A 24,361-nucleotide genomic window follows, 5' to 3' on the forward strand; every position below is an offset into this window, starting at 1 on the left:
CCCAGGATCCTGCCCTATGGACAGGATCAGAGTCAGCTTCGGCCTCCATGGAGCCTGGCTCCAGCCGCTTCCCCCAGGAAGGCCCCCCGCCTTGCCCTCGTCAGCCCTGATGTGTGCTGCCTGAGCCCTTGCCGCGCTTTGCCTTCCCTCTCTGTGAGGGTCTCACCCCCCCCCCCCCCAGCAGGAGCCCCTGGGGCGGCGAGAGTCCTGGGACGGAGCCTGCATTTCGGACAGGCACTGGGTGGATGCAGGCCCCTGGGGGCCACACCCTGTCTAGCAGTGTGACAAGGAAGGGTTGTTTGTTCCATGAAGACAAGATGCCGGGCGGACTTCCCCACACCTGCCCCCCACCCCTACTCTAGATCTGGGGCCCACCAGCCTCCCCCCCACCGCCGCCCAACCCCTGCCTCGGTCTTCCAAGGAACGCAGGGCCCCCCGCCTCTGACATGTGGAAGCGAGGGCAGGCAGGCGCCGTGGGACCCCAGGCCCAGGGAGATGCTGTTCCTGCCCCACCCGAGCCCACCCTAGCTGAGGCCCAGACGAAATGAGACTCGTTGGGATGCAGACCTCCAGCTTCTGCTTGCCCACCAGGGACTCCCAGACCCTTTCCCGCCCTGTGTGGTCCCCTAGGTTGTGACCACAAAGACCAAAGAGGAGAGAAATCTCTGCTGTAATCCTGGAAGACTCCTCAGAAGAGGTGACAGCCACGCAGGGGCTGGAAGGGTGGGTGGAAATTGGAGGAGGCCGAGCAGGAGGCCTGGGGCAGACCAGCAGGCAGGCGGGGAAGAGTAAGATGGGAAGTGCTGGTGGGGAGTTTCACTAGGTGTCCAGGACACCTCCTCCGGGCTGGGAGCTGCCTGCCCTGTTTGCAAGGCTGCTCCAAGCACAGGCCAGCTGCCCAGACACAGTGCCCCACTCTGAGAGGCTTTCAGGTTCACGTGGCAGCCTGGGGATGGCCCTGCCTCCTGGTGGGGCCTCAGGTGAGAGGGTACCCGGGTCAGCCTTGCTGGAGGTCCTGGCTTTTATGCCCCCAGGAGGGAGTGTGCAGGTGGGGGCTGATTGTGCCCAATTCTCAGAACCCTGCCCTCCTTGCCAGCCTCTCACGGGGTGCTCCACCCAGCAAGTGCGGACCACGCCCCTCCTGGCGCTGAGGACCCCGACATTCAGGGCAGCCCAGCCTGCCCTTGGGGCTGGGAACCAGGCACAGATTGTGCAGCGAGAAGTGCACGATGGGAGCAAACAAAGCAGGGGAAGGGGGTTAAACTCGGGGGGGGGGGGGGGGGGACGGGGGGACGGGTGAGGTTGGGGGTTGGGACAGTCAGGAAGGCCTTGCCAGCAAGTGGCCCCTGCAGCCTCCAAGGGACCAGGGATCTGGACTTGAACTGGAGCGAGGATGGCCAGACTTCGCTCTGCCCTCCTCTGCGGGGGGGACGCAAGCACTGATGGGCTCAGGCTCTGAGCCTGCCTGCTTCCCGTCCTCCCTCTGGCGCCATGGTGACAAGTCACCTCCCTCCTCCTGGCAGAGGAGGACGAACACAGTGCCTGCCTTGGGGTGGGGGTGGGGAGGAGCTGCCATGAGATGAGGTATCAAGTCAGCATTTGCTCCGCCGGTCCTCTCAGAACATTTCTCGTCTATTTTTTTAAGTTAAAATTTATTTTTAGGGGCGCCTGGGTGGCTCAGCGGGTTAAAGCCTCTGCCTTCAGCTCAGGTCATGATCCCAGGGTCCTCGGATCGAGCCCCGCATCGGGCTCTCTGCTTAGCGGGGAGCCTGCTTCCTCCTCTCTCTCTCTCTGCCTGCCTCTCTGCCTACTTGTAATCTCTATCTGTCAAATAAATAAATCTTAAAAAAAAAAAAAATTATTTTTAAAAGTAAATGTCTGCACCCATTGTGGGGCTCAAACGCATGGCCCCGAGATCAGGAGTTGCGCGATGGCGCACTCGCCCGCCGGAGCCAGCCCGGTGCCCTAGAACGTCTGCTTGTTCTCACCGCCGCCTCCAGGAAGCCCCCAGTCCCTGCGGCAGCTTCCGAGGCGGCCAGAATTCGGCCGCTGCTGCTCGGTCCATCTAGGCGTGTCCTTCGCGACCTGAGCCAGGCCTTGAACGGCGGTTGGCCCCAGGGGCGCTTGAGGAGGACGAGAGAGACTTCCCCGCCCTCGTGCCCCCTGCGCTCCGAGGGAAGCGCGAAGTGAGGCACCGCGAGCACCTCGGGGACCCGCCCGCCCCGGCGGCCCCCAGACGCCTACCCCCACCCAACGCGCCTCGCGGGCTCCCGGCCTCTCCCGCCCTCCCGGGTCCGCCGTGACCTTGGCGCTGCGCCCCCCGCCCCGGCCGCGCGCTCCTCCCTTCTCGGGCGCGCCCTGCTCGGCGGTGGCCGCGGGCTCGGGCGCAGGAGGGGCGAGCGGGGCGAGCGGGGCGGGCGGGCCCTTTCCGAGCCGCGGCCCCGGTCACGCGGCCTGCCCGCCGGCGCGGTGGGGAGGGAGACCCCGCGGGCGGGGTGCGGCGGGGCGGGCGGAGGGACCCGGGCCCCGCCGAGCGAGGAGGGCGTTTCAAAGTCAGGCCGCCCCCGGAGCCGCGGCGTCGGCGGGAGGGAATAGCTCGGCTCCCACCAGGCCGAGAATAGCTCGGAATTGGGTCACCCTCACCCGGAGCTCCGGTCACAGCCTCCAGCCGCCGACAGTAATCAGCTTTCTCCCTGACATCTGTCCCTTCCACGGGGGACGGCTGGGCGCGCGCCCATTTTCAGAAGAAGCGAGGGGCCGGGGCGGGGAGGAGGGTCGGCGAACGGGTTGGCCCCGCACCCCTTCCCCGCCAGGGGGCCACCCCCACCCCCCGGCCACCTGCTGCTTCCCCCACCCGCCTCACCCCACCAGGGCGCCGGCCCGCGGGCGGATCAGGGAGCTCCGGAGACCCCCTGTGACCCCCTCCAGGGCCCCCCTTCCTTCCCCGGTGGAGGAAGGCCGTGTCCTCCGCAAGGCCGACTCCCGTGCTCTGTGCGGCCCGGGCCCTCCTCGCAAACCCACTCGGCGGTTCTCCTGTCCCCCGAGGCGCGGCCCGTCCCAATCGTGGCCGCACGCGGGTCCGGGAACCCTCGGGGGGGCTGCGACCCTCCCGCTGCCGCCGGGGACCAGCACAGCACCCCGGACCTCCAGAATTTGGAACCCGGGTGGGGGGCGCGGGGATCTCTGCCAGGGGAACCGTCCTCCTCCTGTTTCTTAAGCAAACCCAACACATCCTGGGCGTAAGCAGCCCAGCCAGCTCCAGGGAAGCTTCCAGACCATCGACCTCCCTCCCCAAGGCCATGCTGTTGTCAATTAGGGCTTCGTTTTGCCTCAGCCTGGCTGGAATGTTTGCGTCAAGTCCCCAAATCCTTCCCGCGAGACGACTGGGTCTCCAGCTCATTTCACAAAATGAGACATTTGGGAAATGGGAAGCCTGAGTGGCTATTCCGTGGGTTTGAAGGAAGGAGCGCTTTTTTGGTGCGATCGTGAGACGGAGAACGGGGAGAGTGGCTGGACACCGGGTGAGGGGAGTGAGGCAGGGAGAGTGCAAGCCCAGGCCCTCCTTGGACCTGGAAGGCTGTGCATTTTCTCAGCGTTTGCATTTCCCTGACATTTTCCACGACACCTTCTTTTAAAGGGAAAATGCCCAGGGCTGGCTTCAGCCAATTGGTCGCTCCTGGGTTCTGGGGCAGCAGCCCTGCCCCTATGGGGGCTCAGACTCCTGCTCGCAGCCTCCCCTCCTGGGGTGAGGGCCCTGGCGCTTCTCTAGGGTTTTCCAGCATGGGGAAGAGTGGGGGGGTGGTGGCCAGCGGGTCATGCGCTGTAGGGCAGGGCATGAGGCAGTGAGCTGGTCCTTGGCAGGGCGACACGGGGCCATCCCATTCTCTGCTCCGCCGCGAAAGGGATCCAGCAGCCACAGGCCCAAATGTGGGTTTGGGGCTGGCAGAGGGTCCCAGTGCGGAGCGTGGGAGAAGGGAAGGAGATGGGGCAGCAGGGCCCCCTTGCTTCCCGCCCCAGAGAAGGCTCCGTCCCACAGCCGGGAGGGAGCGCCTGTCCCGGCTTCTCGGCTCCCGGTGACCACCCTGTCTCCTTCTAGACCCTCCCCTCAGCCCTGGACCCCGCCCTTCCACTGCTGCCAACAGGTCTGAACTGTCCCCCAGAAAATGGCTCCGAAATCCATTTCATCGCAGGGTAAGGGGCACGCCATGGGCGGCACCCAGGCGATTCGGATTCAGGAGTCCCCTGGAACCTGTGCCCCTTTCCCGTCCCTGCCATCCCCAGCAGCCGCTTGTGGCTCTCCCTACAGTCACCGCATTTGCGAGAAGGTGGACCTGAGTGGGGCGGAAGCGGGAAGGAAGCGAGCTGCGAACCTGGGGCTGTGGCCTCGGAGGCAGGCGCGGGTGGAGCGGGCGGAGCCGGGAGGCCGCACGTGGCAGGGAGCAGCGCGCCCCTCCCCCCCGCGCCCCCCCACCCCCCCACACCCCCCGTCTGTGCCAGTGGCCACCGGCTCCCAGGTGCTGGGCGCAGAGGCGGGGAGGGCTCCGGGCTGCTGGATACACGGGAGGCCTGCGGAGACTTGGGGCGCAGGAATGCAGGCCGCGGGCTGTGGGGCGGGGGCGGCAGGGGTGACCGAGGCGTGTTGCTAAGCGACCCGCACAATGGACATTCCGGGCACTAGGCAACGGGGCAGGAGCTCTTTCCCGGGGAGGGGCAGGAACCAGAGGCCCCGGCCTCCCCTATCCCCCAGCTCTGCTGCCCCCCAACCTGAAGGTGCACCGGGCGCCTGGCCCCTGGGGGAAGGTGCAGCCTCTTCCCTGTGCCTGACCCCCTGCGGCCTCCTCCGGGACCCAGGCCCAGGAGCTGGGCTCCTGCAACATGGGGTGACCCAGCCCTCCCTGCCTGCCCCCAGCCTCTGCCTCCTCTGCTCATGCTTCCTGGTTGGTCCCCCCCACCCCGGAGTCCAGGGACTTTCCAGGGTCCTGGGCAGATCTTAGAGGTTTTGTGGGACCACAGTCCTCTGCCATCTGCTGTTTGTCCCTGGCTCTGGGCTTGGCACCCCCCACCTCGGGTCTGGCCAGGGCGGGCTCTGCTTGCAACCACGTCTGGCAGGGCCGTGGGCCCCCAGCGGCTGTCCCCAGTGTCCAGCCTGGCCTCTGTTTGTCTGGGACAAGCCAAGGGCTTTTGTTTTGCTCCCTTCGGGCTCCACTTCCTCCCTCCGCGGAGAGACTGCTAAGGAGCTCTGGGCCCAAGTGCCACCCGCTGGCGGGGGAGGGAGGGCGGCTCAGCAGGCTAGGGAGGGAGGTCCACGTGTCCACGCGGCCGGCTTCCCACCCCACAGCCCTTACTGAACCCCTAGGTCAGGCCACCAGAACTTTGCCCACGCGACTCCCCCATGCAGCGCCTTCTCCCCCCTGGGTCCCCTGCACCAGGGCTCCCCGTCTCCTCTCAGAGCCTTGAGAGACCAACCCAGGCCGCCAGCCCCCTCTCACCCCACTCCACTCCACTCCCCGGCACGTGCGCGCATGTGCACACGCGAGCGCGCGCGCGCACACACACACACACACACACACACACAGCAAACACGCACAGGCCGGGCATCATGGGATCCGGGGAGGAGGCGGTTTTGGTGGCAGAGTGCAAGGAGCTCTGGCTCGAGCCTCCCCCACGAGCAAGCCCCGCCCCAGGCCAGGGGCATAGCTGCCTGCGCCTGCCTCAGGACAGCCTCCCGACACCGGGCTCTCTCCCCTTCCTGCGGCCCCCACCCCCGAAGCCTGGCGGCCTGCCTATCCCGGGAACACCCAGATACAGACACCCTCCAACAAAGCTGAGGCCCCCACAGCTGCCCCAGGCCCAGCATAGCATTTGGGGGGGGTCTGCCCCCCAGCCGGTGCTGTCACTCCTTGGGAGCCAAGCCCAGGGACTGCGGCTCCGCCCCTCCCCCATGCCATTCACTTTCCTAGGAGGAGGCTGGGCCTGGCCTAGGCTGAGTTGGGGCCCCTTGGGGTCTCTTTTGGGCTGAGAGCTGGGGACAAAGAGGCAGCTGCCAGCGGGGGGGGGGGGGGGGGGGGGGCCACGGCGGCCTTTGTGCGCGTCCGGCCCCTCTTGGTGACCTCACTGCCGGCCAGTGAAGGGCCCTTTCTTCCCAAAGGCGGCCGTTGGGAATCCGCCTGGGGACAAAGCCGCTGCCAGGCGGGGAACAAGTGAGCGGACGGCCCCCCTCGTGGCATAAATTAGGGGGCCTGAGGTGGAGGAGGGGAGGGCAGCTGCAGCTCTCGTATGTATGTGCAAACATACAGACGGACAGCCCCACCCCCTCCTCACAAACGGGTGCATGGGGCTGTCTCCCCCCCCCCCCCCCCCCCCCCCCCCCCCCCCCCCGTCCAAGCCTCATTCATTCATTCCTCCCGTGTGGGGCGCGCTGGCCTGGGGACACAGAGCATCTGCTGGGCGCCGGACAGGGACTCTGGTCCCCAGGGGGAGCCGGGACACAAGGGTCACAGGGCTGGGACTGAGTCTGCAGGTGTCTGAGGTCCAGCAGCTGCCCCGGCCCGAGATCCCATGGCAGGTCCCTCGCCTTCCAGCTCACCAGGGGAGGTCAGGAAAACAGTTGGTTTCAGATGAGTGGTGTCTTGTGACACCCACCCCCTGGGGGGCCAAGGGCTTCCTGTCTCCAGGGTCCCTGCTGCTCCACAAAGTATCCTCACAGCCGTATTGGCCCTCAGCCCTCCCTGCCCAGGGCACTGCCCCTGCCCCAGGGATGACACCTGTGTGAGACCCTCGGGATGAGGGGGGAAGGGGTCCAGGGTGGCCCACAGCAGCAGGCCCATGTGGACCTCACGAGGCTCAGCCAGCATGGGTCACCCACACTGTTCCTCAGGCCGCCTCACGAATGCACCAGGTCTTCTCCGGCAACTTGCTTAGCCTCCCTGTGCGCTGCAAACACTTGTCCCTATCCGCACAGTTCCAGGCCAGGCAAGCTTCCCGCCGGCGGAGGCAGTGGGCTTGGAGCTGGCCCTGGACGGTCAGCTGGGTCCCAGAGGCAGGCCCGGCCGCTGCCAGGCCCAGGGGCTCTCCCTCAAAGAATGGCGGCCCTGCCTGCCGTGAGTGCAGTCTGGCCCTGGTGTCCTGGCCGTGCTGATGGCCAACGCTGAGAAGGCATCTGAGCCAGCGAAGGGCACTGGCCCTCCCATGAGTCCCGTCCCTTGAGGGACGTATGCGCAGCTCAGGGCTCTGGTCACAGTGCTCCCGGCTGCCCCTCCCACACTGGGAAGCCTTGACCTGAGGCCTATGGTCGGGGTCCAGAGAACTGTGAAGCTCGCAGTCATCGCAGCAGCACAGAGAGCCCTGAGATTTCGGGGCGGCTCCAAAGCTCTTTTGCAACCCCTGAGACCACAGCCCACCAGGAAGCGGGGAGGACACTGGGGTGGCTGGGCACCTACTGGGTGCTGGGCATTTCCGCACCCACCTCTCCCCTCTACGGAACAGGAGACTGAATACCCACGGGCTGGGCCCAGGATCCAGGGGCGGGTGGCCGGCCAGGAGGGGGCCCGCAAACGCCGGGGCGTGCAGCCCTGCTCCCCCGCCCCAGGCCGGGAAGCCCTGCGCCCTTCCGACGGGAGGGGGGAGTAGGCCCGCGCTTTGGGCCCCGTTGCCAGGCGCCTCCGTGGCCACCTCGTGCAAGTTCCCAGGACACCTCCCGCTGCTTCCAGGACTCCGCCTCCGGGCCGGGTCAGGGGCTGCTCCCAGTCTCCCAGCCCCGCTCCCAGGCCCTGTCCACCTGCGTCTGCGGGGGGGGGGGGGGGGGGGTGTTGGGGTTAGGGTTAGGGTTACGCGCGTCATCACGCGCGCGCACGCAAGCGCGTCCAGAGCACAGCGCGCGCGCGCACACAAAGCGCCGCGTGCTCGTGAACGCACGCACGCGCAGAGCACACACGTGCACACACGTGCACAGCCGCACGAGGCGCTCTGCGGAGCGGCGGGAGCCACCGCCCTGGAGTCCCCAGGAGCTTCACGTCCACCCCCAGGCGAAGCGGGAGGCAAGATGTCCGCTCAGAGCTTCAGTTCCCAGACCCGCCTGGGCTCCTGGAGCGGGGCTTCGGGGGTCTTGGCCTCCTCTGCTTGCCAGTGGTGCGGAGGAGAGGCGGCTCTGCTGGACTAGGACTTAGGGGACACCCTGGTCTAAAAGGAGGACATGAGTGGCTCTGAGTTCAGATGAGGTCTGCCTCCAGAAGGCATTGGGACCTACTGGGCTCCTTGCCACATGATGGCTGCGGCCACCCCCGGGGCTCCACGTGGGCCCCTTTCACAGACAGTGGCCCAGAGACACACAGGTGGGTAGCTGCCTCGGCCAAGGCCTCAGGCTGTCACCGGGGCCAGCGGAGCAGCTGGCCCTGACTCCCATTGTCACCTGATGTCAAAGGGTGGGGTCTGGACATCAGGGAAGGGACCCAGGGTCTGTGAGCCTCTGCAGGACCCCACTGAGGGTGGGTAGGGACAGAGGCAGTGGCTGCTGGGAGGCTCCAGAAGGCTTCCTTGGGCAGAGGCAGGGGCTGGAGCCCGGGTGCTGGGGCAGGGCAGGAGTCAGCGGACGTCGGGGGAGGAGGCAGGAAGAGAGCCTTCCTTTCTCCCGGGGCAGAGCTGATGGCCAGGAGGCTTCCCTGTGTGGAGGTCACGGCCATGGTGAGGCCACACTGGAGGCCAGGAGTTAAGGTCCTCCACCCGCCAGCTGTACCCTTGGTCACCAGACGGTCATGCTAGGGCTGGTGCCATCGGCCCTCTACCCTGATCCTGCCTCGCCCCCGCCTGCCGTGCTTGGGGGCAGGTGCTCTTTGCCCGGTTCTCCACGACCTGTGCCGTCCTGCTTGCTGCTGACCCCGTGGTGCCATGGGGGGCCCCTCTCTGCCTGGGCACAGCCTGGGAGGCCTGCTGGGGGAAGCTGAGGCCAGAGAACAGGATGACAGGGCTCCGTAAGCTCCCAGAGCAACCAGAGGGAGGCCCGGGAAGGGGAAGGAGCACCCTTCCCTCCTCCCAGCAGCCCTTCCTGACCCTGAGGGTCCAGACCCCAGCCCAGGTACTTCTATGGGCTCCTTCTTTTCAGCTTTTTTTCTTGACTTTCTCCACCCTGTTCCCCTAGAGCCCAAAACACAGGAGCTGTAGTGGGGCCTGAGGACAGAGGAGGGGGTGTCTCCAAGGCCAGAGCACCACAGAGCCCCGAGGGGCCGGCACATGAGGCTGCGGACTGGAAGGGGGAGCTGGGGTTACCCAGGAGGGGGACCCGCCTGCAGGGGGAGGGGCACAGGCAGCGTGGGCTCCCTGCTCTGCCAGGCGGGGGGCCCACCCTGACGGCGTGGCAGCACGTGGGGCCCGAGGCCGGTCGGCCAGACCCAGCCCCGAGGGGCCGCGGAAGCTGCGAGAACCGCCACGACCTTCCGCCGTGGCGCATGGTTGTGGCGTTGACGGGTCGCGGAGCCCCCACGGGCAACCAGCTCGGGCAGGAGCCGCGGCCACCTGTCCACCAGCGCGAGGGCAGGTGCGCTCAGCGGGGACCCAGGAGCGACAGCTGCGCGGCCGGCCTGCGGGTCCCTCTCGGCCGTTCCCTCCACGCGGGGAGGCCCCGGGTCCCGGAGGCCGGTCGCGGGCGCCACCTGGCGGCCGCTCTCCCCACCACAGCGCACGACCGGCGCTGGAGCCCGCCAAGGTCAAGGGGGCCGCGTGCCAAGCAGGTGCGGGGGCAGCGCGGGCTGGCTGTGAGGAGGGCCAGGGGCGTGGAGGGGGTGGGGGTGGCGGAGAGTTTGGTTGGGTCCTCCTTGTCCCCTAGAGCTCTCACCGGGAGGGGTCCCCTGAGGCGCCCTCCCAAGCCTGCCGTTGCCCAGGCTTAGCATAAGGAAGGACACCCAAGGGACCAGTCACTGCAGGGCTTGGTGGAGCTGTGGCGGGTCGGGCCTCGGGGAAAGCGCCGGGTCCCAGAGGGCCACCTGAATTGCTGTATCACACCTGGCTCTCTGTTCTTGGGGACTTGCTGATTCAGGACGCAGTCCTGCCCCTCAAGGCGCCCCCAACAAGGCCGACTCTCACCTGACCTCCAGTCACGCACCTCAAGGCCTTTGCCTGGGCTGTGGTCTGCCTGCACGTGCTCCCCCGCATCCTGTATGGCCCCGCTCACAGGGCCGCCCCACTAGCCATGCTGGTCCAGGGACAACTTCCTTTCTTCCGAGTGTCCGGGCAGGCGGGGAGAGCAGAAAGCTGGGTGTCCCAGGGCAAGTGAGGCATCTGGAGCCAAGGGCCGCCGGGAGTGCCCTGCCCAAGCTGGACTACCTGGAGGGAGGCATGAGGAGGCTGTATGGGGGTGCCCACGCGAGACCTCAGGGTGAGCACCGCGGCCGGTGCCTCGCTGCTCCAGGCCCAAGGGACAAGTGCCCTGTGCCCGTTTCATCTTTGTGCCTTTATTTTTATTTTTATTTATTTGACAGATAGAGATCACAAGTAGGCAGAGAGGCAGGCAGAGAGAGAGGGGGAAGCAGGCTCCCCGCTGAGCAGAGAGCCCGATGCGGGGCTCGATCCCAGGACCCTGAGATCATGACCTGAACTGAAGGCAGAGGCCTAACCCACTGAGTCACCCAGGCGCCCCTTCTTTTTTTTTTTTTTAAGATTTTATTTATTTATTTGAGAGAGAAAGAGAGAGAGCATGAGATGCAACAGGTCAAAGGGAGAAGCAGACTCCCTGCTCAGCAGGTAGCCGGATGTGGGACTCCATCTCGGGACTCCAGGATCATGACCTGAGCTGAAGGCTTAAACCACTGAGCCACCCAGGCGCCCGGCATCTTTGCGCCTTTAATAACCAGCTCCTTTCATTAGTGAGCCAGACCCGGGGAGTTCTCCCACTCACCTGCTTCTGTGACTCTGTCCCCACACCTATTCCCTCTGGTCAGGCAGGCCAGACCCCTGGGAGTCCCCACCTCTGGGGCCGCCCTCCCTGTGCCACTCCAGATGCTCTCCCTGGCTCCCTCACTCTGCCTGCTGCTCTCACCGTACCCCTGCACCCTCGCCCCACTGCTCCCAGGTCAGTGCCCGCCCTTGCCACCAGGGTGAGGACCCAACCTAGCAGCCAGGCCTGAAAGCCCCGGAGGCTGTGCGGCTCCCCTCCCAGGGGCTGCCATCTAGCGGCTCCGTGCCCGCTCCGCCTCTGCTCCCTGCTAAGCTCGGCCGGGCCCTCAGGTATGCCTGGCACCAGGCTCTGCGCTCTGCCCCTGCTGCTCCCTCACCCCTGAGCGGCTCGGTGGGAAGGTGTGGCCCTCCAGGACCGTCCTCCGACGCCCCCACCGGGGCGCACGTGCAGTGTACGCACCCACCCTGCTCCTGAGCTGTGTGCCCCATGACCCTCGTCTGCCTTCCCCCTGGACACGGGGACACTCCTGGGGCTGGCGCTGCCGACCTCCCAGTCCCCCTGGACAGGGCCCCATGGAAGTGTGCTGCACGAACGCAGGAGGCCCTCCCGGACTCGGGAGGTCATCCCATCCCTCTCCGCTGTCCTCCTGCCAGCTCCGGTGGGGGCCATTTGCAGTCATTCACTCGGACAAATAGTTATGGGTTGGTCGGGTGCTGTTCTAGGGACTGACGATCATGCCAGGAAGAAACCAGTTTTGTGACCTTGGAGTCCATATGGAGACAAGAGTGACCGGCCACGTGCTGTGGCTTCGGGCCATGGGACTCCCCGCCGAGCCCGGGCTGGATCGCCACTAGTCTCGGCAGGTGGTGTGTACTGTCGGTTCCCGCTGCCCTGGGGGTTCGCCACGGGCCACTCAGCAGTCAGATCGGACGTGCCGAGGACTAGGGACCGGAGCCAAGGAGCCGATCGTTTCTGCAGGGCCGGCCACCAGGAGGTCCCGGGGCTGTCTGTAACCAGGCACAAGACGGGAGCAGTTCCATTCTCTGCCTTCCCCAGGGAAACAGAGCGACCCAGGACGGAGAGAGAGAAGGGTGGCCCGCACCCAGACCTCAGGGGTCCTGGTGGGACCCTCCAAGCCCATTCCCACCCCTGTGAGCTCTGGTGCAGTGTCCCTCTTGGCAGAGGGTTCCCGCCTCTGCCTGACAGCCTGGACGTTGGGCACCTTGCTGTCCGGCCCCGGACTGGCCAGGAAGTCGACCAGACCAAGGAGGCCACAGCGTGCTCTCCTGGAGGAGGGGCTCCCTTACGTGAGGGCTGCCTGTGTCCCTTCGGCTCCTCACCGGCGAGGTGCTCAGCCAAGGGCAGCTGGTCAGTGGCGGGGGCGGCAACACAGCAGCCGGGCCAGTCCTCTCAGCTCACCAGCCCTGGTCGGGGCCCCCGGGCAGGGGGATGAGGTGGTGGCTATAGGGCGAGTTCCTGACCGCGACACCAGGATCCCAGCTGCGGGTGCAGTCGGCCACGGTTCTTCAAATCCTGATGAGCAGAAAAGCAGGTGATTTTAAGATCTCATTTTTTGAGGGGCACCTGGGTGGCTCAGTGGGTTAAAGCCTCTGCCTTCGGCTCAGGTCATGATCTCAGGGTCCTGGGATCGAGCCCCGCATCGGGCTCTCTGCTCAGCGGGAAGCCTGCTTCCTCCTCTCTCTCTGCCTGCCTCTCTGCTTACTTGTGATCTCTGTCTGTCGAATAAATAAAATCTTCATAAAATTTTTTTCTCTTTTTAAGCAGGCTGCATGTTTAACGTGGTGCTCACTCATGCGCCCGAGCACAAGCGTCGTCTGCCCTACCGACTCGGCCGCCAGGCGCCCCGAGGCAGCTGGTCGTGAACAGTCCGTGGAGCTACTCGAATCTGGGACTTTCCCCTAGTATTCCGCAAGTTCTTGAACAGGTATTATGCAGAGAACACTACTGCCCAAGAAGGGTTCACTGAAAGGGCACAGTGAGTCTGGGAGGCAGTGTGGGCGGCCTGGCGAGGGTGACCAAGGAGCCAGAGGCCAGGGAGCTGTGGGAGGAAGGGCCGGTGCGGAAGTCACGCCCACAGTCTGGCCAGGTAGGAAGGTGACGGGACCATCCAGCACTGCGTCCCAGGCCCCCGGAGGACTGGCCATGGTCGCTTGGGAAACAGACTGCAGGGGAAAGGCTCAAGAGTTTAAAGATTTTATTCTGACAGAGCATGTGAGCACGGGGAGGGCCAGCAGGAGAGAGACAGAGTCTCAAGCAAATTCCCTTGCAGAGCGCGGAACCAGACGCGGGGCTCGATCCCACGACTCTGAGATCATGACCTGAGCAGACACCAAGAGTGAGACGCTCAGCTGACTGGGCCACCCAGGCGCCCCGAAATGGCTCAAGTTTAAAGGATTATTGTGTAAATCAAATGGCCTGTGTTGACTGTGCAGTGGAGACGAGATGTGGGGGCAGGCGGTGCTGCTCCAACTGGGCGCCATGGCCTCCGGGCCACTCAGGAACGTGTTCGGATCCGAAGAGAAGTAGGAAGAGGTATTTTTCCGGTTATAATTCACGATGAAGAGCCGTGAGGACAGAATAAGATGCTCGTTTGGGACAGTATTTCTTTTGAAGTTTTCCCATTAAAAGGGATGCAGGTTGGGGGCAGGGAGCCTGGCTGGTGGTCGGTAGAGCCCGCCACTCTTGATCTCTGAGCTGCTGTTCGAGTTCCATGCTGGGTATAGAGATTACTTAAGAATATATATATTTTTAAAGATTTTATTTTATTTTATTTAAGATTTATTTATTTATTTGACATAGAGAGAAATCACAAGTAGGCAGAGGGGCAGGCAGAGAGAGAGGAGGAAGCAGGCTCCCCGCTGAGCAGAGAGCCCGATGTGGGGCTCGATCCCAGGACCCTGAGATCATGACCCGAGCCGAAGGCAGAGGCTTAACTCACTGAGCCACCCAGGCGCCCCAAGATTTTATTTTTTTGAGAGAGAGAGGGAACACAAGCAGGGGGCGGGAGAAGCAGGCTTCCTGCTGAGCGGGGCTCGATCCCAGGACCTTGGCAGCGTCAAAGGCAGAGGCTTAATGACTGAGCCACCCAGGCGCCCCTTAAAAGAAAAGGGCACAGGGTTTATTGACGTTTGGAGCCTAATGTGGTGCTCATGAGCCAGAGGCCTCCTCATCCTTCAGCGCTAAGGGTCCACATTGCGGGAAGACACTGAAACTCAGCCGGAGAGCTGAGATTCCGGCCCCAGTCTGAGCTCTCAGCCGATCCCCCAGGCAGGCCGCTGAGTTCCCGGGCTGTGCACAGTGCGCCCAGGAGCACCTGCGGGTAGGACCTGCCCTCCAGGTGAACTGGGGCAGGAGTTCTGAGCCCGCGCTGTCCAGACGTGTGTGCAGTGCCCTAGGCAGGTAATTGCCAGAGGGTCTGATTCATCCAGGAGACAACGCTAAAGCTGCCTTGGGGCGCTCCTGAGAATGAAGTGTCTGCAAAGCATGCCTCGCACAGGGCCTGGCATGGGGACTTGGTCCGGGACGTTTGGAAAATGAAGCACTGACAGCAGAAGCGGGGAGCCTGGTGGCTCTATCAGCTAAGCGCCAACTGGGTCTCAGCTCGGGTCTTGACTGAGCTCCGCGGACAGTCTGCCGCGGAGATTCGCCCTCTGCCCCTGCCCCTCCTCGCTCGCTCTGGGATCAGTCACAGAAGCCACCATCACACACGTCCTGACCACCTGGGTACCCTCAGACTCGCACCCAGGGGCCCAATCTGGGCCTTACCCCAGCCCCCTCCGGGATTCCTCCTCAGCCCCTCCCTCAGCCTCCCTGGCCCATGACGCTCCGGCCTCACCAGAGCACACTCAGCACCCTCCCAGCTCGCGATGCCAGAGTCAGATAGGAGCGCCCAGCACGGCACGCCCTCTGCCACCCTGGCCGGACTGCGGTTTCTTCGGGGCCACTCGGTGATGGATCCGCTCCGACCGGTAGCACAGCACAAAGCGCGCAGCAGGAGCTTGACGCACGGGTTCTCCTGTCCACCAGCAGTGAAAGCCTAGTGCGCTACGGTGCCGCTGTGTGTGTGGCCGAGCGTTTATTTAAAAATTTCCAGTTTCCCCCAAAGTATCCTTTTTTAACCTGTACAGTTTGTCACTTCTGGGCCTCGGGCTCATTTGCATGGCTGAGCAGGCTGCCCCCGTCTCTATGTGGGTCAGCCGGAAGACCTTCGCAGGAGAGGAGGCCGCAGAAACGTGCTGGCAGGAGGCGAGAACCAGAACAAGGTCCTGCTTTCATGTAACAGGCGGACAACGGGCAGGGAAACAGTCCCAAGTGAGTGGGACTCCTCCTTGCTGGAGGCGGAGCAGGGAGGTGGCGGAGGGCTCAGGAGCTCTAGAGCTACCTGGTCAGAAGTACCAACTCTCTAACGAGAAGATGAGCTTCAACAGCACACCTTAACTCACGCCTTTTCTCCGGGGAGAGGAGCTTCCCAGTCTCCCCACTTTGCTACAGGTTAGGTCACCTCCTGCGTGCACGGCCTCGGGGGCAGAACGGGAGACCCCATCTCCCCTGGGCCGTTCTCTGGTCCCCACTTCTGGGATTGCTTACGTGAATGGCCACCCCTTCCCCTGCCACGGGACTCTGACCCGTGCTCCGTGCCGTCACCTCCTTAGGCCACGGCCACCAACTGGACCCGCGAGCCCCTTCCTCGTGCCCAGCCCATTCTGCCAAGACATCATTCCTCACCCGGGCCGGACAGCAAATGAAGGTGATCAGAACAGAACTCACACCTCAGACTCACAGCCTTTCTCCACTGCAAAGAGAAGCTAAGAGATTTTTATTGCATTAATAATTAAGGGTATACTAATATCTCAAAATACTGAATTCTTTCAGACATACGATTACAATAGTCATACAATGAACAGAGTGGGGACAGGAACCAGCACGCTGGGGGAGCACATCCGTATTGTACATAAAAATCAATGGCAAATATTTCTCCAATTATTCTTAGAAAAATACTAGACACATTAGAAGCTGAAAAGCTTTGCTTAAAAACAACCTGTATGTACAGGATAAGCTTAGACCTTCAAAACCAGGTAAAAATGGGCAAAGTAAAACACATGAGAAACACTGGTTAAAGGCCTCACATGTACTAACCGCAGCGGATACCGTACGAAGGCATCATAGCAAAATGAAGCACATCCCCCGCCCGTAGGAGACGCGTTCGTTCCATCTGTCTTCATCACTGCTTCATCACAGGCAGACTGACTTCAGTCTGATCTGGGTCAGGACTGACCCGAGAGCAAAGCTGTCTCACGTGAGGTAAAGAAAGCAGACATTCCCAGCCAGTTTTTGCGTGAACATGGATTGTACTGTTTAATGCAGACCCAAGGCCAAACATTTTTTGGGGGGTAGGTTTTCCTTCCATTACAGGTTCTCTTCATGTACGATCATAAAAATACAATACAGCGTCACGAGCCCGATTTCAAGTTACACACGGCAGCCCCCTAGGAACACAGACAGTTCCCAGCTGGGGACAAGGAAAGCTCAGTCCGGGGTCGCCAGCGTTCCTGACGGGAGAGTCGTCAGGTGCAAGGAACTAGGACAGGTCGGCCAGGAGACGTCATGCCTTAAGTCACACAAGGATGATGCGATCATCTCCACGACCGAAAGAAGCCACACGAGAATTCGAATTCACACTGGCCCTCGAGACTTCCTCTCACTTAGAGGCTCGACTTCCCCTCACTTATAGGCTCGAGCTCTGGCTAGAGATCACCTTGATCACCTTGTTTGAAACAGAACAATGCATACTTTAAAAGGAAATGCTGACGCTTAACTTTCAAATCTGACTTTGAAAATGAAGTCAAGCCTGGGGCAGGACAGGCCTCAGGCACTTGAGTTTAGAAACTCCCAAGATTTTAAGACCACCCGAGAGAGGATACAGAGGGGGAGTCCTAAAAGGACTTTGGCCAAAGTGAGCTCCCAGCGGTCTGCACGGGGACCTGCAGGCGCCAGGGGTGGGATGGGCACATGGGAAGGGCTCAAAGCCCAAAGACACAAAAATGCCCTTTGACTCCACGATCCGCTGAATTCTACTGCACCAGTTCAGGAGAGACACATCGAGGGCTTTTAGTTATCGGGCAACACGGAGACAAAGCGGAAATCTCGAGGGCCACATTTTTATCCTCCTTTCGGTACTTAGGGCTATTCCCTTATCTCTTATTTTTAGCTGCTTACACAGTTACCAAATCAGTATCTCTGAAAGAAAATGACAGGCTGCCCGAGTCCAAGAGCCGTCCTCCAGTAGGGTTACTGGGTGAGAGGTGACAAGGACAAGTCTCTTCGCCACCATGCGGGACTGACACGTTACCAAGGCACTTGAGAACACTGGGAAATTCTTTCCTTCCCATCAACTGGCAGCCACAGAACCGGGTCCTCAGAAAGCAAGCAGAGACGCCTGCGTGCCCTTTAGCGAAAGGGAACCCACCACGCGCGGAGAGACCTTACTGGCTCTTTCTGGCCCTTGAGACACCTCCACGTGCCACTGACGTGAACTCCGAAGCCCAGCGGGTGCTCAGAGCTGCTGTCACCGCTCGGCCCGGGTGGGACATGTTCTGACGGCGGGGCCGCGGCCCTCCTCGGGCAAGCTGGCGAGGTCCGGTCCCGCAGAGCTACCCGCTATGGAACAGCACGGGGTGTGCGCAGGGAGTCTGTCCGCGAATGGCCACACTCAGGCACTTCTGGGAGGCTTAACCTGACAGCAGCGACTAATCTCCAGCTTTCGTGATCTTGCCACAGGGAGGGGTGTTTCCTTTTCCCTTTTTTTTTTTTTTTGAAGGTCTCCTAAGGTCACTTAAATGTTCCCAGCCTTACTGATGACCACTGAAAACTGTGAATTCCAAGTTTACAACAAAAACTTGAAGGTAATTACTTGGTGTTTTATCCCTTCAGGGCAGTCTGACAGGCTTTTTCTTTTTTGCTAATTTTCATAATTTTCTTATGTTGCACAGGAAATAAAAGTTTCCCCTCTAAACGCAGAGTATGGGGGGAAATACAGACACCATTTTTCAAACAAAAAATGCTTATGAAAAAAACAGAAAATCCAAAAACAAACAAAAAACCCCTCACCCTATTAACTTGGGTTGAACCAATCAGGCCTTAGAAACAAAGGAAAAAGCCCCCAAGCCCTCTGCTGTAGGTAGCGCAACAGAAGATACCATGGTCTGCTTTGTGTCTGGACCTTACCTCTAACCAAAACTCTCCCCGTCTCATCATCGGTCCAGCGTCCTGTCAGCCTCTGTCTGCATCTAGATCCTGAAAGATCTGCACCCCAGTGCTTGCACAGCCCCCTCAAAAATGACAAAAGCTGCCCGTTCCACCTTCTGATTTAAACCCCCCAAACCACGCCACAGCATACGGGTAGTGACCCCAATGGAAAAGTTAACGTGCTGTAATGACGCCTGCTCCGCAACATCAAAAGCAGCAGATACTGAATATAATTTGCTTCAATCATAAAAACGGAGACTGAAATCTGCACGTATACATCACATCTAGGCTGCACGAACCGAAAGCACTCCATCAACACGGAGAAGTACACGTAAAGTGCGAATCAGTAAGTGCCGGCGCGAGGCGGGCGGCGTCTAGTACTCCCACTCGTCCGACTTCAGGTCCAGAAAGCTGAGGATGTTCTGGGCGAGCCTCACCGCCTGCTTCCTGGCGGCCTTGCACTTCTCTTCCCCCTGCGCGTCCACGGCGTCCAGGGCCAGCAGCTGCTTGGTGAGCAGCTCCTCCAGCCGGATGTAGTTCTTATCCGTTCGGTTCCCACCAAACGAGAGAACTTCGCCCTGGATCTCGGACAAGCTGCCCAGGATGTCCCAGACCGCTTTATGGGACGGGTGCTCCTCGCAAGCCAGCGTCTTCCTCCTCTCCAGGGCCTCCTTCAGGTCGATGTAGGTTATCAGGGTTTGCACCTCAATGACCGCCCTCCTCCGAGCTTCCCGGATGCAAGGGTTTTTCTCGAGACTGACCTCATCCAACTGCCCGATCAGACCCTGCAATTCCGTCTTGGAGCTCAGGTACAACTCGGGAGGATTCTGGGCTTGAAGAAGTTCATTTTTTATTTCTCTCATTCTCTTGAGGACCTTTTCTATTTTTAAAATGGAGTGATTCTGTCCCAGGTCGAACGCGTAAGTAGTATCTGCTTCCTCTTCCAAATCCAAATATTTCAGTAATTTGTTGATATCTTCCACCACCTCGCGCCGGTAGTTCCTGATTTCCGTCCGCCCGCACACGTCCAGCGCGTCCAGGTCCGCGATCAGGCCCGAGAGCACACAGGATAAGTGCCTGCAGGTCTCGTTGCTGTCCACTCCCACGAGCAGTGCGATCAGGGTGCCCCTGGCCTTGTTCACCTCACACATCACCGAGTTGATTTTGGCGACGGAAGGATGGGCGTCCTCGGAGAGCGGCAGAGAAGGCTGCTTCTTCACGCAGTCTTCGATGATCTCCTGCACCGCACAGACCTTGGTTAGAGTGTGATACCTCGCTTTCCGCAAGGAGATCTTCCCTCCGGTTTTGACGCGTGTCAGCCTCAGGATGATGTCCTGGATGCCTTCTTCGAATTCCTCAGTGACACAGTTGCCCCCACTGTAAAAGGGCACAATCTTCTCCTTCACCAGGGACTGGGCTTCTTTGAAGATGTTCTCTATTTCGATTCGGTGGGGGTGGTTTGCGTTCTGCTCCAGCTCTTTGAGAAGACGCTCTGTCTCTTGGGCCGCCCTCTTCCTCGCCTGCTGAATATCTCCTTTTCCTTCAGTATCTACAGAATCTATTTCAAAAAGTTGTTTCGTTAGAAACCTCTCCAGTTTTTTGTAATTCTTGTCATCTGACAGACCACTGAAGCCAATTACTTGCTGTTCTATGCTTTTTACTTCCTTTTGGATTTCCTGAAGCCTACTGATAGCAGGATGTTGGTTTCCCATATCCATACTTTTGTTGTGTTCGGTTTTACAAGCACTATAAAAAAAAAAAAATTGACGAGAATGCCAAATTACACAACGTTGCTACAGAAAAGTAACCGTAGATTCATTTATTCTGAAATTCTCTTTTTAAAAAAGATATATTCAAGAAAAAGGGCCCATCATTACTGTGATCTAAGCAGCCATACTCGAGTAGAGAGTGACTAATCCACTTTGTTGAAAAGCACCTTTACACAGCCGTGATTAAGAGCAGACAGGAGGGGTGCCTGGGTGGCTCAGTCGTTAAGCCTCTGCCTTCGGTTCGGGTCATGGTTCCAGGGTCCCGGGATCGAGCTCCACATCTGGCTCCCCGCTCGGGGGGAGCCTGCTTCTCCCTCTCCCACTCCCTCTGCTTGTGTTCCCTCTCTCACTGTGTCTCTATCAAATAAATAAATAAAATCTTAAAAAAAAATTAAAAAGCGGACAGGATACTGCAGTGGGGAATGAGCTGGAGCTCTGAGCCTGTGAATTTCCTGTGTCCTCAGCCGCAGCAGAGTAGCGTCTGTGCGCAAGAGGTCAACCCCCAGCTTGGAAACAGGACAGGAATCTCAGGTAACGTTAACCTCGGCCCTGGTTGTTGGCAGGAGCTGGGCACCTGCATCGATGTACAACAGCAGCTCGTTTCACCTTCAAAGCTAACCGTGCCATCCCAGCACCTGCCTGGCCCAAGCACTATTCCTAGTTTCCAGGAAAAGGAACTCTAGGTCAAACAATTAGCAGCGGATCCCAGTCACCCCCCCACAAAAAAGTCCCGCTTCTGCGTTCCTCCCCACCCACACGCTTCTGCAAAGCGACCCTGTTTCTCCGGCCCGCTGAGTCGCTCACAGATCGTCCCTCCGCTAAAGGTGACTGGCACCGTGTTCAAAGTACCACCTTGGCCTCTGGAGGGCTAGGACCTCCCCAAGCCCCACCACGCTCCCTTCCCCACCCCCCACCCGTCAGATGCGACAATCCGTTCATTAGCCTCCCATTGAGAGGCCGGAGTGGCTCAACGCATCCCCCCAAGCTCTGAGTTTCTACCGGCCGGCTCACGGAGGAGGACAGACGATCAGCTGACACCGATCCCTTGTGGGTGTCCCGGCCAGGAACAGGCCTCCCGAGGCCCCCAAAGGGCGGGCTGCCCGGCTTCCTACCCCCCTTCTCGCCCTCCCCTGCCAGCACTTTACCCAGAAGAGGTCTAAGCTGGTTCGGTCTTGGTTTCCCGTGGGTGAGGTGGCGAGGTGGAAGGTCAGCCCTTTACGGGGTGCAGCACCGGAGCTGGGCCCCTAGCTGCATCCCTCTCACCCCTGCCGGCTAGGTCTGAACCGGGCGGCCGGTGAAGGGGCCGGCGGTGGCGCGGCAGCTACTGGCCGCAGCGGCCGCTCCGGGGGTCTCGCCCGGACCCCCGATGCGCCCGCCGGCCCTGACCTCACAATGGCCCGCGCGAGGAGGGGACGGCCGCGCTCGGCCGGGCCGCCTAGCCCCCCGGGCGGGCGGAAGCCCCGAGAGAGGGGCGAGCGGGCCGGCCCGCGTCGGACGCAGGAAGGACGCGGCGCCTGGCCGAGGCCCCGTCGAGCGGGCCCAGGGGGCGCGCCGGCGCAGGGGTGGCTCGCGGGCCCTCCGGCCGCCACGCCGCGCTCACCTGTGCCGCCCGCGCCATCGCGCGCTGCGCCGCCGACGCCCAGCGACTCCGCCGCTCCCGCCGTCGCCCGCCCCGTGGCCCCGCCCCGGGCCGAACAGCGCTCGCCCTGGGAAAACGTCCTCCGGCGCCGCGCCGCGTCCGTGCCGAGCCCGCCACTACCGCTTGGCCCCGCCGCCCGGAAAGGCCCGCAGGGCAAGAGCAGCCGCCGGCCTCCCGCCTCCGCGCCGCGTCGCCCGCGAGGCCGGTCTCACGCGGGGAAAGCGCACGGTCGGCCGCGCCGCTCCCTCCAGCCGGCTTTGCGACCTTGCCGTAAGGCAGCCCCTCGCGCCGTCGCGGCTCTGCCGTGCGCTGAGGCCGTTCGGGGACGCTGGCCATGGCGGCCCTGCGGCCCTCGAGGAGGGCACTTGTCCCTCCGCTTTGCCGCGCCTTCGCTGGCCCCGGCTGTCAGCTCGCCCCCGAGCGCGGCGCGGAGCGCAGGGATGTGGCGTCCGGCCGGGTAAGCGAGGGTCCTGCAGAGGGCGGGCCGGGAGGGCGGACCGCCAGTGGCGACGGACCCAGGGACACCTGTGGGCCTCGCATCCCTTTGTGCCCGGCTGCGGCGTCAGCCGAGCTCTCAGGGAGCAGGGCCCGCGGGGGCCGGGGGGCGGGGGCGCGGAGAGAGAGCAGTCGGCCGCGTGAGGGGCGCCCGACCTCCCGGCCTCGGAGCCCCCAGGTGTCCGGCGTCAGCCGAGGGTCTGGAGCCGAGGGTGTCGCCGCCAGCCCGGGGACTGTTGACAGAACTCCCGCTGTGGCGGCGGAGAGCGCTGGCGAGTGGGTACGCACCTTCTCTCTTCTGGAAGATGGTTGTTAGAGTGGAAGAGCGCCTCATGGGCGCAGCGTGTCCTGTCGTTTTGGTCTGCGTTTTGACGTCCTCCAGATTGCTAGTGGCTCCCTGCAGGCGGTGGCGCAGCTCGCCGCGGCTTGTGGGAAAACCGCTCGGATAGTTTTCGTGGTCCGGAAGCTGCATACGTGCGTGTCGCGGACGGCAGGTTCATGTCCATGCCTGCAGCGACAAAGAATGACAGTTCTTACGAGTCGCACGTCTTTGGGGAGCGATGTTGTGTCTGCGGGGTCCCGGGCTTTGAGTCCAGCCGCCTCCCTGAGGTGCGGGATGGGCTGCGGAGAAGCTATTCAGACAAAGCGCACCGATGCCGACAGCCTGAGGACGGAGGCGGGAGAACCTGGGGTAAAGAGAGCCGGTGAAGAATTCCAGGAGGCGTCGGCCTGTGCATTTTCATTTCCGCGAGTTTGTTGCTGTTATGCTCCTGTAGGCCCAGCTTCGAAGTTCGTCTGGTTTCCAGTTGCGGCAAGAAGTTAGCAGGAGGGCTGGTCGCCGGCTCAGTTCCCTGGTGCGGTGGCCACAGCTGTGACTTCATTCCTGCAGCATAGAAACCCGCGCCGCGCCGGCTCTTTGGGCAGGAGCATATTCTACTATTCGAAACCGCATCAACAGCTGTCCCGAGGGGAGGACTTACCGTAGCTTATTCCGTGAACTAGTGCTGGAAAAAAGAACACACGAGGGGCGCCTGGCTGGCTCCGTCGGTGGAGCGTGCGACTCTGGATCTCGGGACTGTGAGTTCGAGCCCCCACGTTGAGTGTAGACATTACTTAGAAATAAAATCTTGAAAAAAAAAAAGGTAGACCACACGCAGTTTTCTTTATTGCTCCCTAGCCTTTGGTTAAAGCAAATCTTACCGTGGGTCTAACCCTCAGGGTGAGACCTTCCTATTGTAGTCCCAGGTGGCCAGGGAGCTGGTGTCTAAGCCTGTGGCGGTGTTGGTTGTGATGACGTGCAGCTGCTGGCCCCGGACTCAGGCCTCGTCCTGTTCTAGCACTGTGACCTGCGGTGCTGTGTGGTTTCTGTTTTCTGTTTTTTACCATGTGTGCCCTGTTATGCTACGCATGTATGGAACTTAAAGGAACAGTTCTTACTTTAGGGCATTGTGTGTTCCTTTGTGTTTGGTCTTATCTTTGAGTGTTTGCTGGTACAGGGCTGGTTCTCCAGATAATTAAATTTCTGCAGCACGGAGAGATGGTTGTCTTTCAGACTTTGATTTTAAATGTTAGGTCTTCTCAAAAGTACCCTGTTGTAAACCTTCTGTTTTCTTTATTTAAGTAGATATATTTTAATCCTGTACGTTTAGTTCACACAACGTATTTTTAATTAAGTTTTAAAATTCAATGCCAGTACAGTTACCATACGCGTTATATTAGCTTCACGATGTAATACAGTCATTCAGCATGTCCACACGTGACCTGGAGCTCATCACAGGTGTGCTCCTTAAGCCCCATTCCCCACCCACCTCTCCCCTGGTAACCATCGATTTGTTCTCTGTAATTAAGAGTCTATTTCTTGGTTTGTCTGCCTCTTTTTTATTCCCTTTGCTCACTACTTTTTTTTTTCTTCTTCTTTTCTTTTTTAATATTTTATTTATTTGAGAGAGAGAGAGAGATAGAGTGTGAGAGGAGGGAGATCAGTGGGAGAAACAGACTCCTTAGCAAGCAGAGAGCCCAACGTGGGACTCCATCCTGGGACTCCGGAATCATGACCTGAGCCACGCAGGCACCCCTATTTATTTACTTATTTTTAAGATTTTATGTATTTATTTGACAGAGAGAGCACAAGCAGGAGGAGAGGCCGAGGCCGAGGGAGAGGGAGATGCAGGCTCCCTGCAGAGCAGGGGAAGCCCCATATGGGACACAATCCCAGGACTCCGGGACCATGACCTGAGGCATGTGGCTTAACCAACTGAGCCACCGAGGCGCCCCATCTAGTTTTAGAATAAATAAATAAATTACAGA

General features: G+C 61.1%; 3 protein-coding genes across 8 annotated transcripts in view; 2 read left to right on the forward strand and 1 right to left on the reverse strand.

Annotated features, from left to right (window-relative positions):
• Positions 1-1,930: 1,930 nt before the first annotated feature.
• Positions 1,931-4,884, forward strand: LOC123943695 (basic salivary proline-rich protein 4-like). The gene is made up of 6 exons (XM_046007905.1): positions 1,931-1,960; positions 2,070-2,292; positions 2,929-3,164; positions 4,097-4,191; positions 4,307-4,514; positions 4,852-4,884. Exons 1-6 carry the CDS (start codon positions 1,931-1,933, stop codon positions 4,882-4,884), a joined length of 825 nt encoding a protein of 274 aa, XP_045863861.1.
• A 10,821-nt stretch (positions 4,885-15,705) lies between these two features.
• Positions 15,706-23,794, reverse strand: BAG5 (BAG cochaperone 5). 5 transcript variants are annotated; one of them, XM_046008289.1, is made up of 4 exons: positions 23,255-23,794; positions 23,035-23,180; positions 22,343-22,562; positions 15,706-19,897 (listed from the first exon to the last, which is right to left on the reverse strand). In XM_046008289.1, the coding sequence occupies exon 4, from the start codon at positions 19,867-19,869 to the stop codon at positions 18,526-18,528; it is 1,344 nt and encodes a 447-aa protein (XP_045864245.1). In that variant the 5' UTR covers positions 19,870-19,897; positions 22,343-22,562; positions 23,035-23,180; positions 23,255-23,794; the 3' UTR covers positions 15,706-18,525. The 5 variants fall into 5 exon arrangements, with proteins under 5 accessions (XP_045864245.1, XP_045864246.1, XP_045864249.1 ...); XM_046008290.1 differs by lacking the exon at positions 22,343-22,562; XM_046008293.1 differs by lacking the exons at positions 22,343-22,562; positions 23,035-23,180; positions 23,255-23,794 and adding an exon at positions 21,521-21,646.
• Positions 21,785-24,361, forward strand: part of LOC123943867 (cytochrome c oxidase assembly factor 8) — a 35,183-nt gene continuing 32,606 nt past the window's right edge. Inside the window, exon 1 of one of the 2 annotated variants that reach the window (XM_046008300.1) lies at positions 21,785-22,016. In XM_046008300.1, coding sequence (XP_045864256.1) covers positions 21,894-22,016 — 123 coding nt within the window. In that variant the 5' untranslated portion in view covers positions 21,785-21,893. The remainder of the gene's footprint in view (positions 22,017-24,361) is intronic. The other variant, XM_046008301.1, reaches the window with a different exon arrangement.

The sequence above is a fragment of the Meles meles genome, chromosome 6, assembly GCF_922984935.1.
Source record: "Meles meles chromosome 6, mMelMel3.1 paternal haplotype, whole genome shotgun sequence".
Lineage (NCBI taxonomy): Eukaryota > Metazoa > Chordata > Mammalia > Carnivora > Mustelidae > Meles > Meles meles.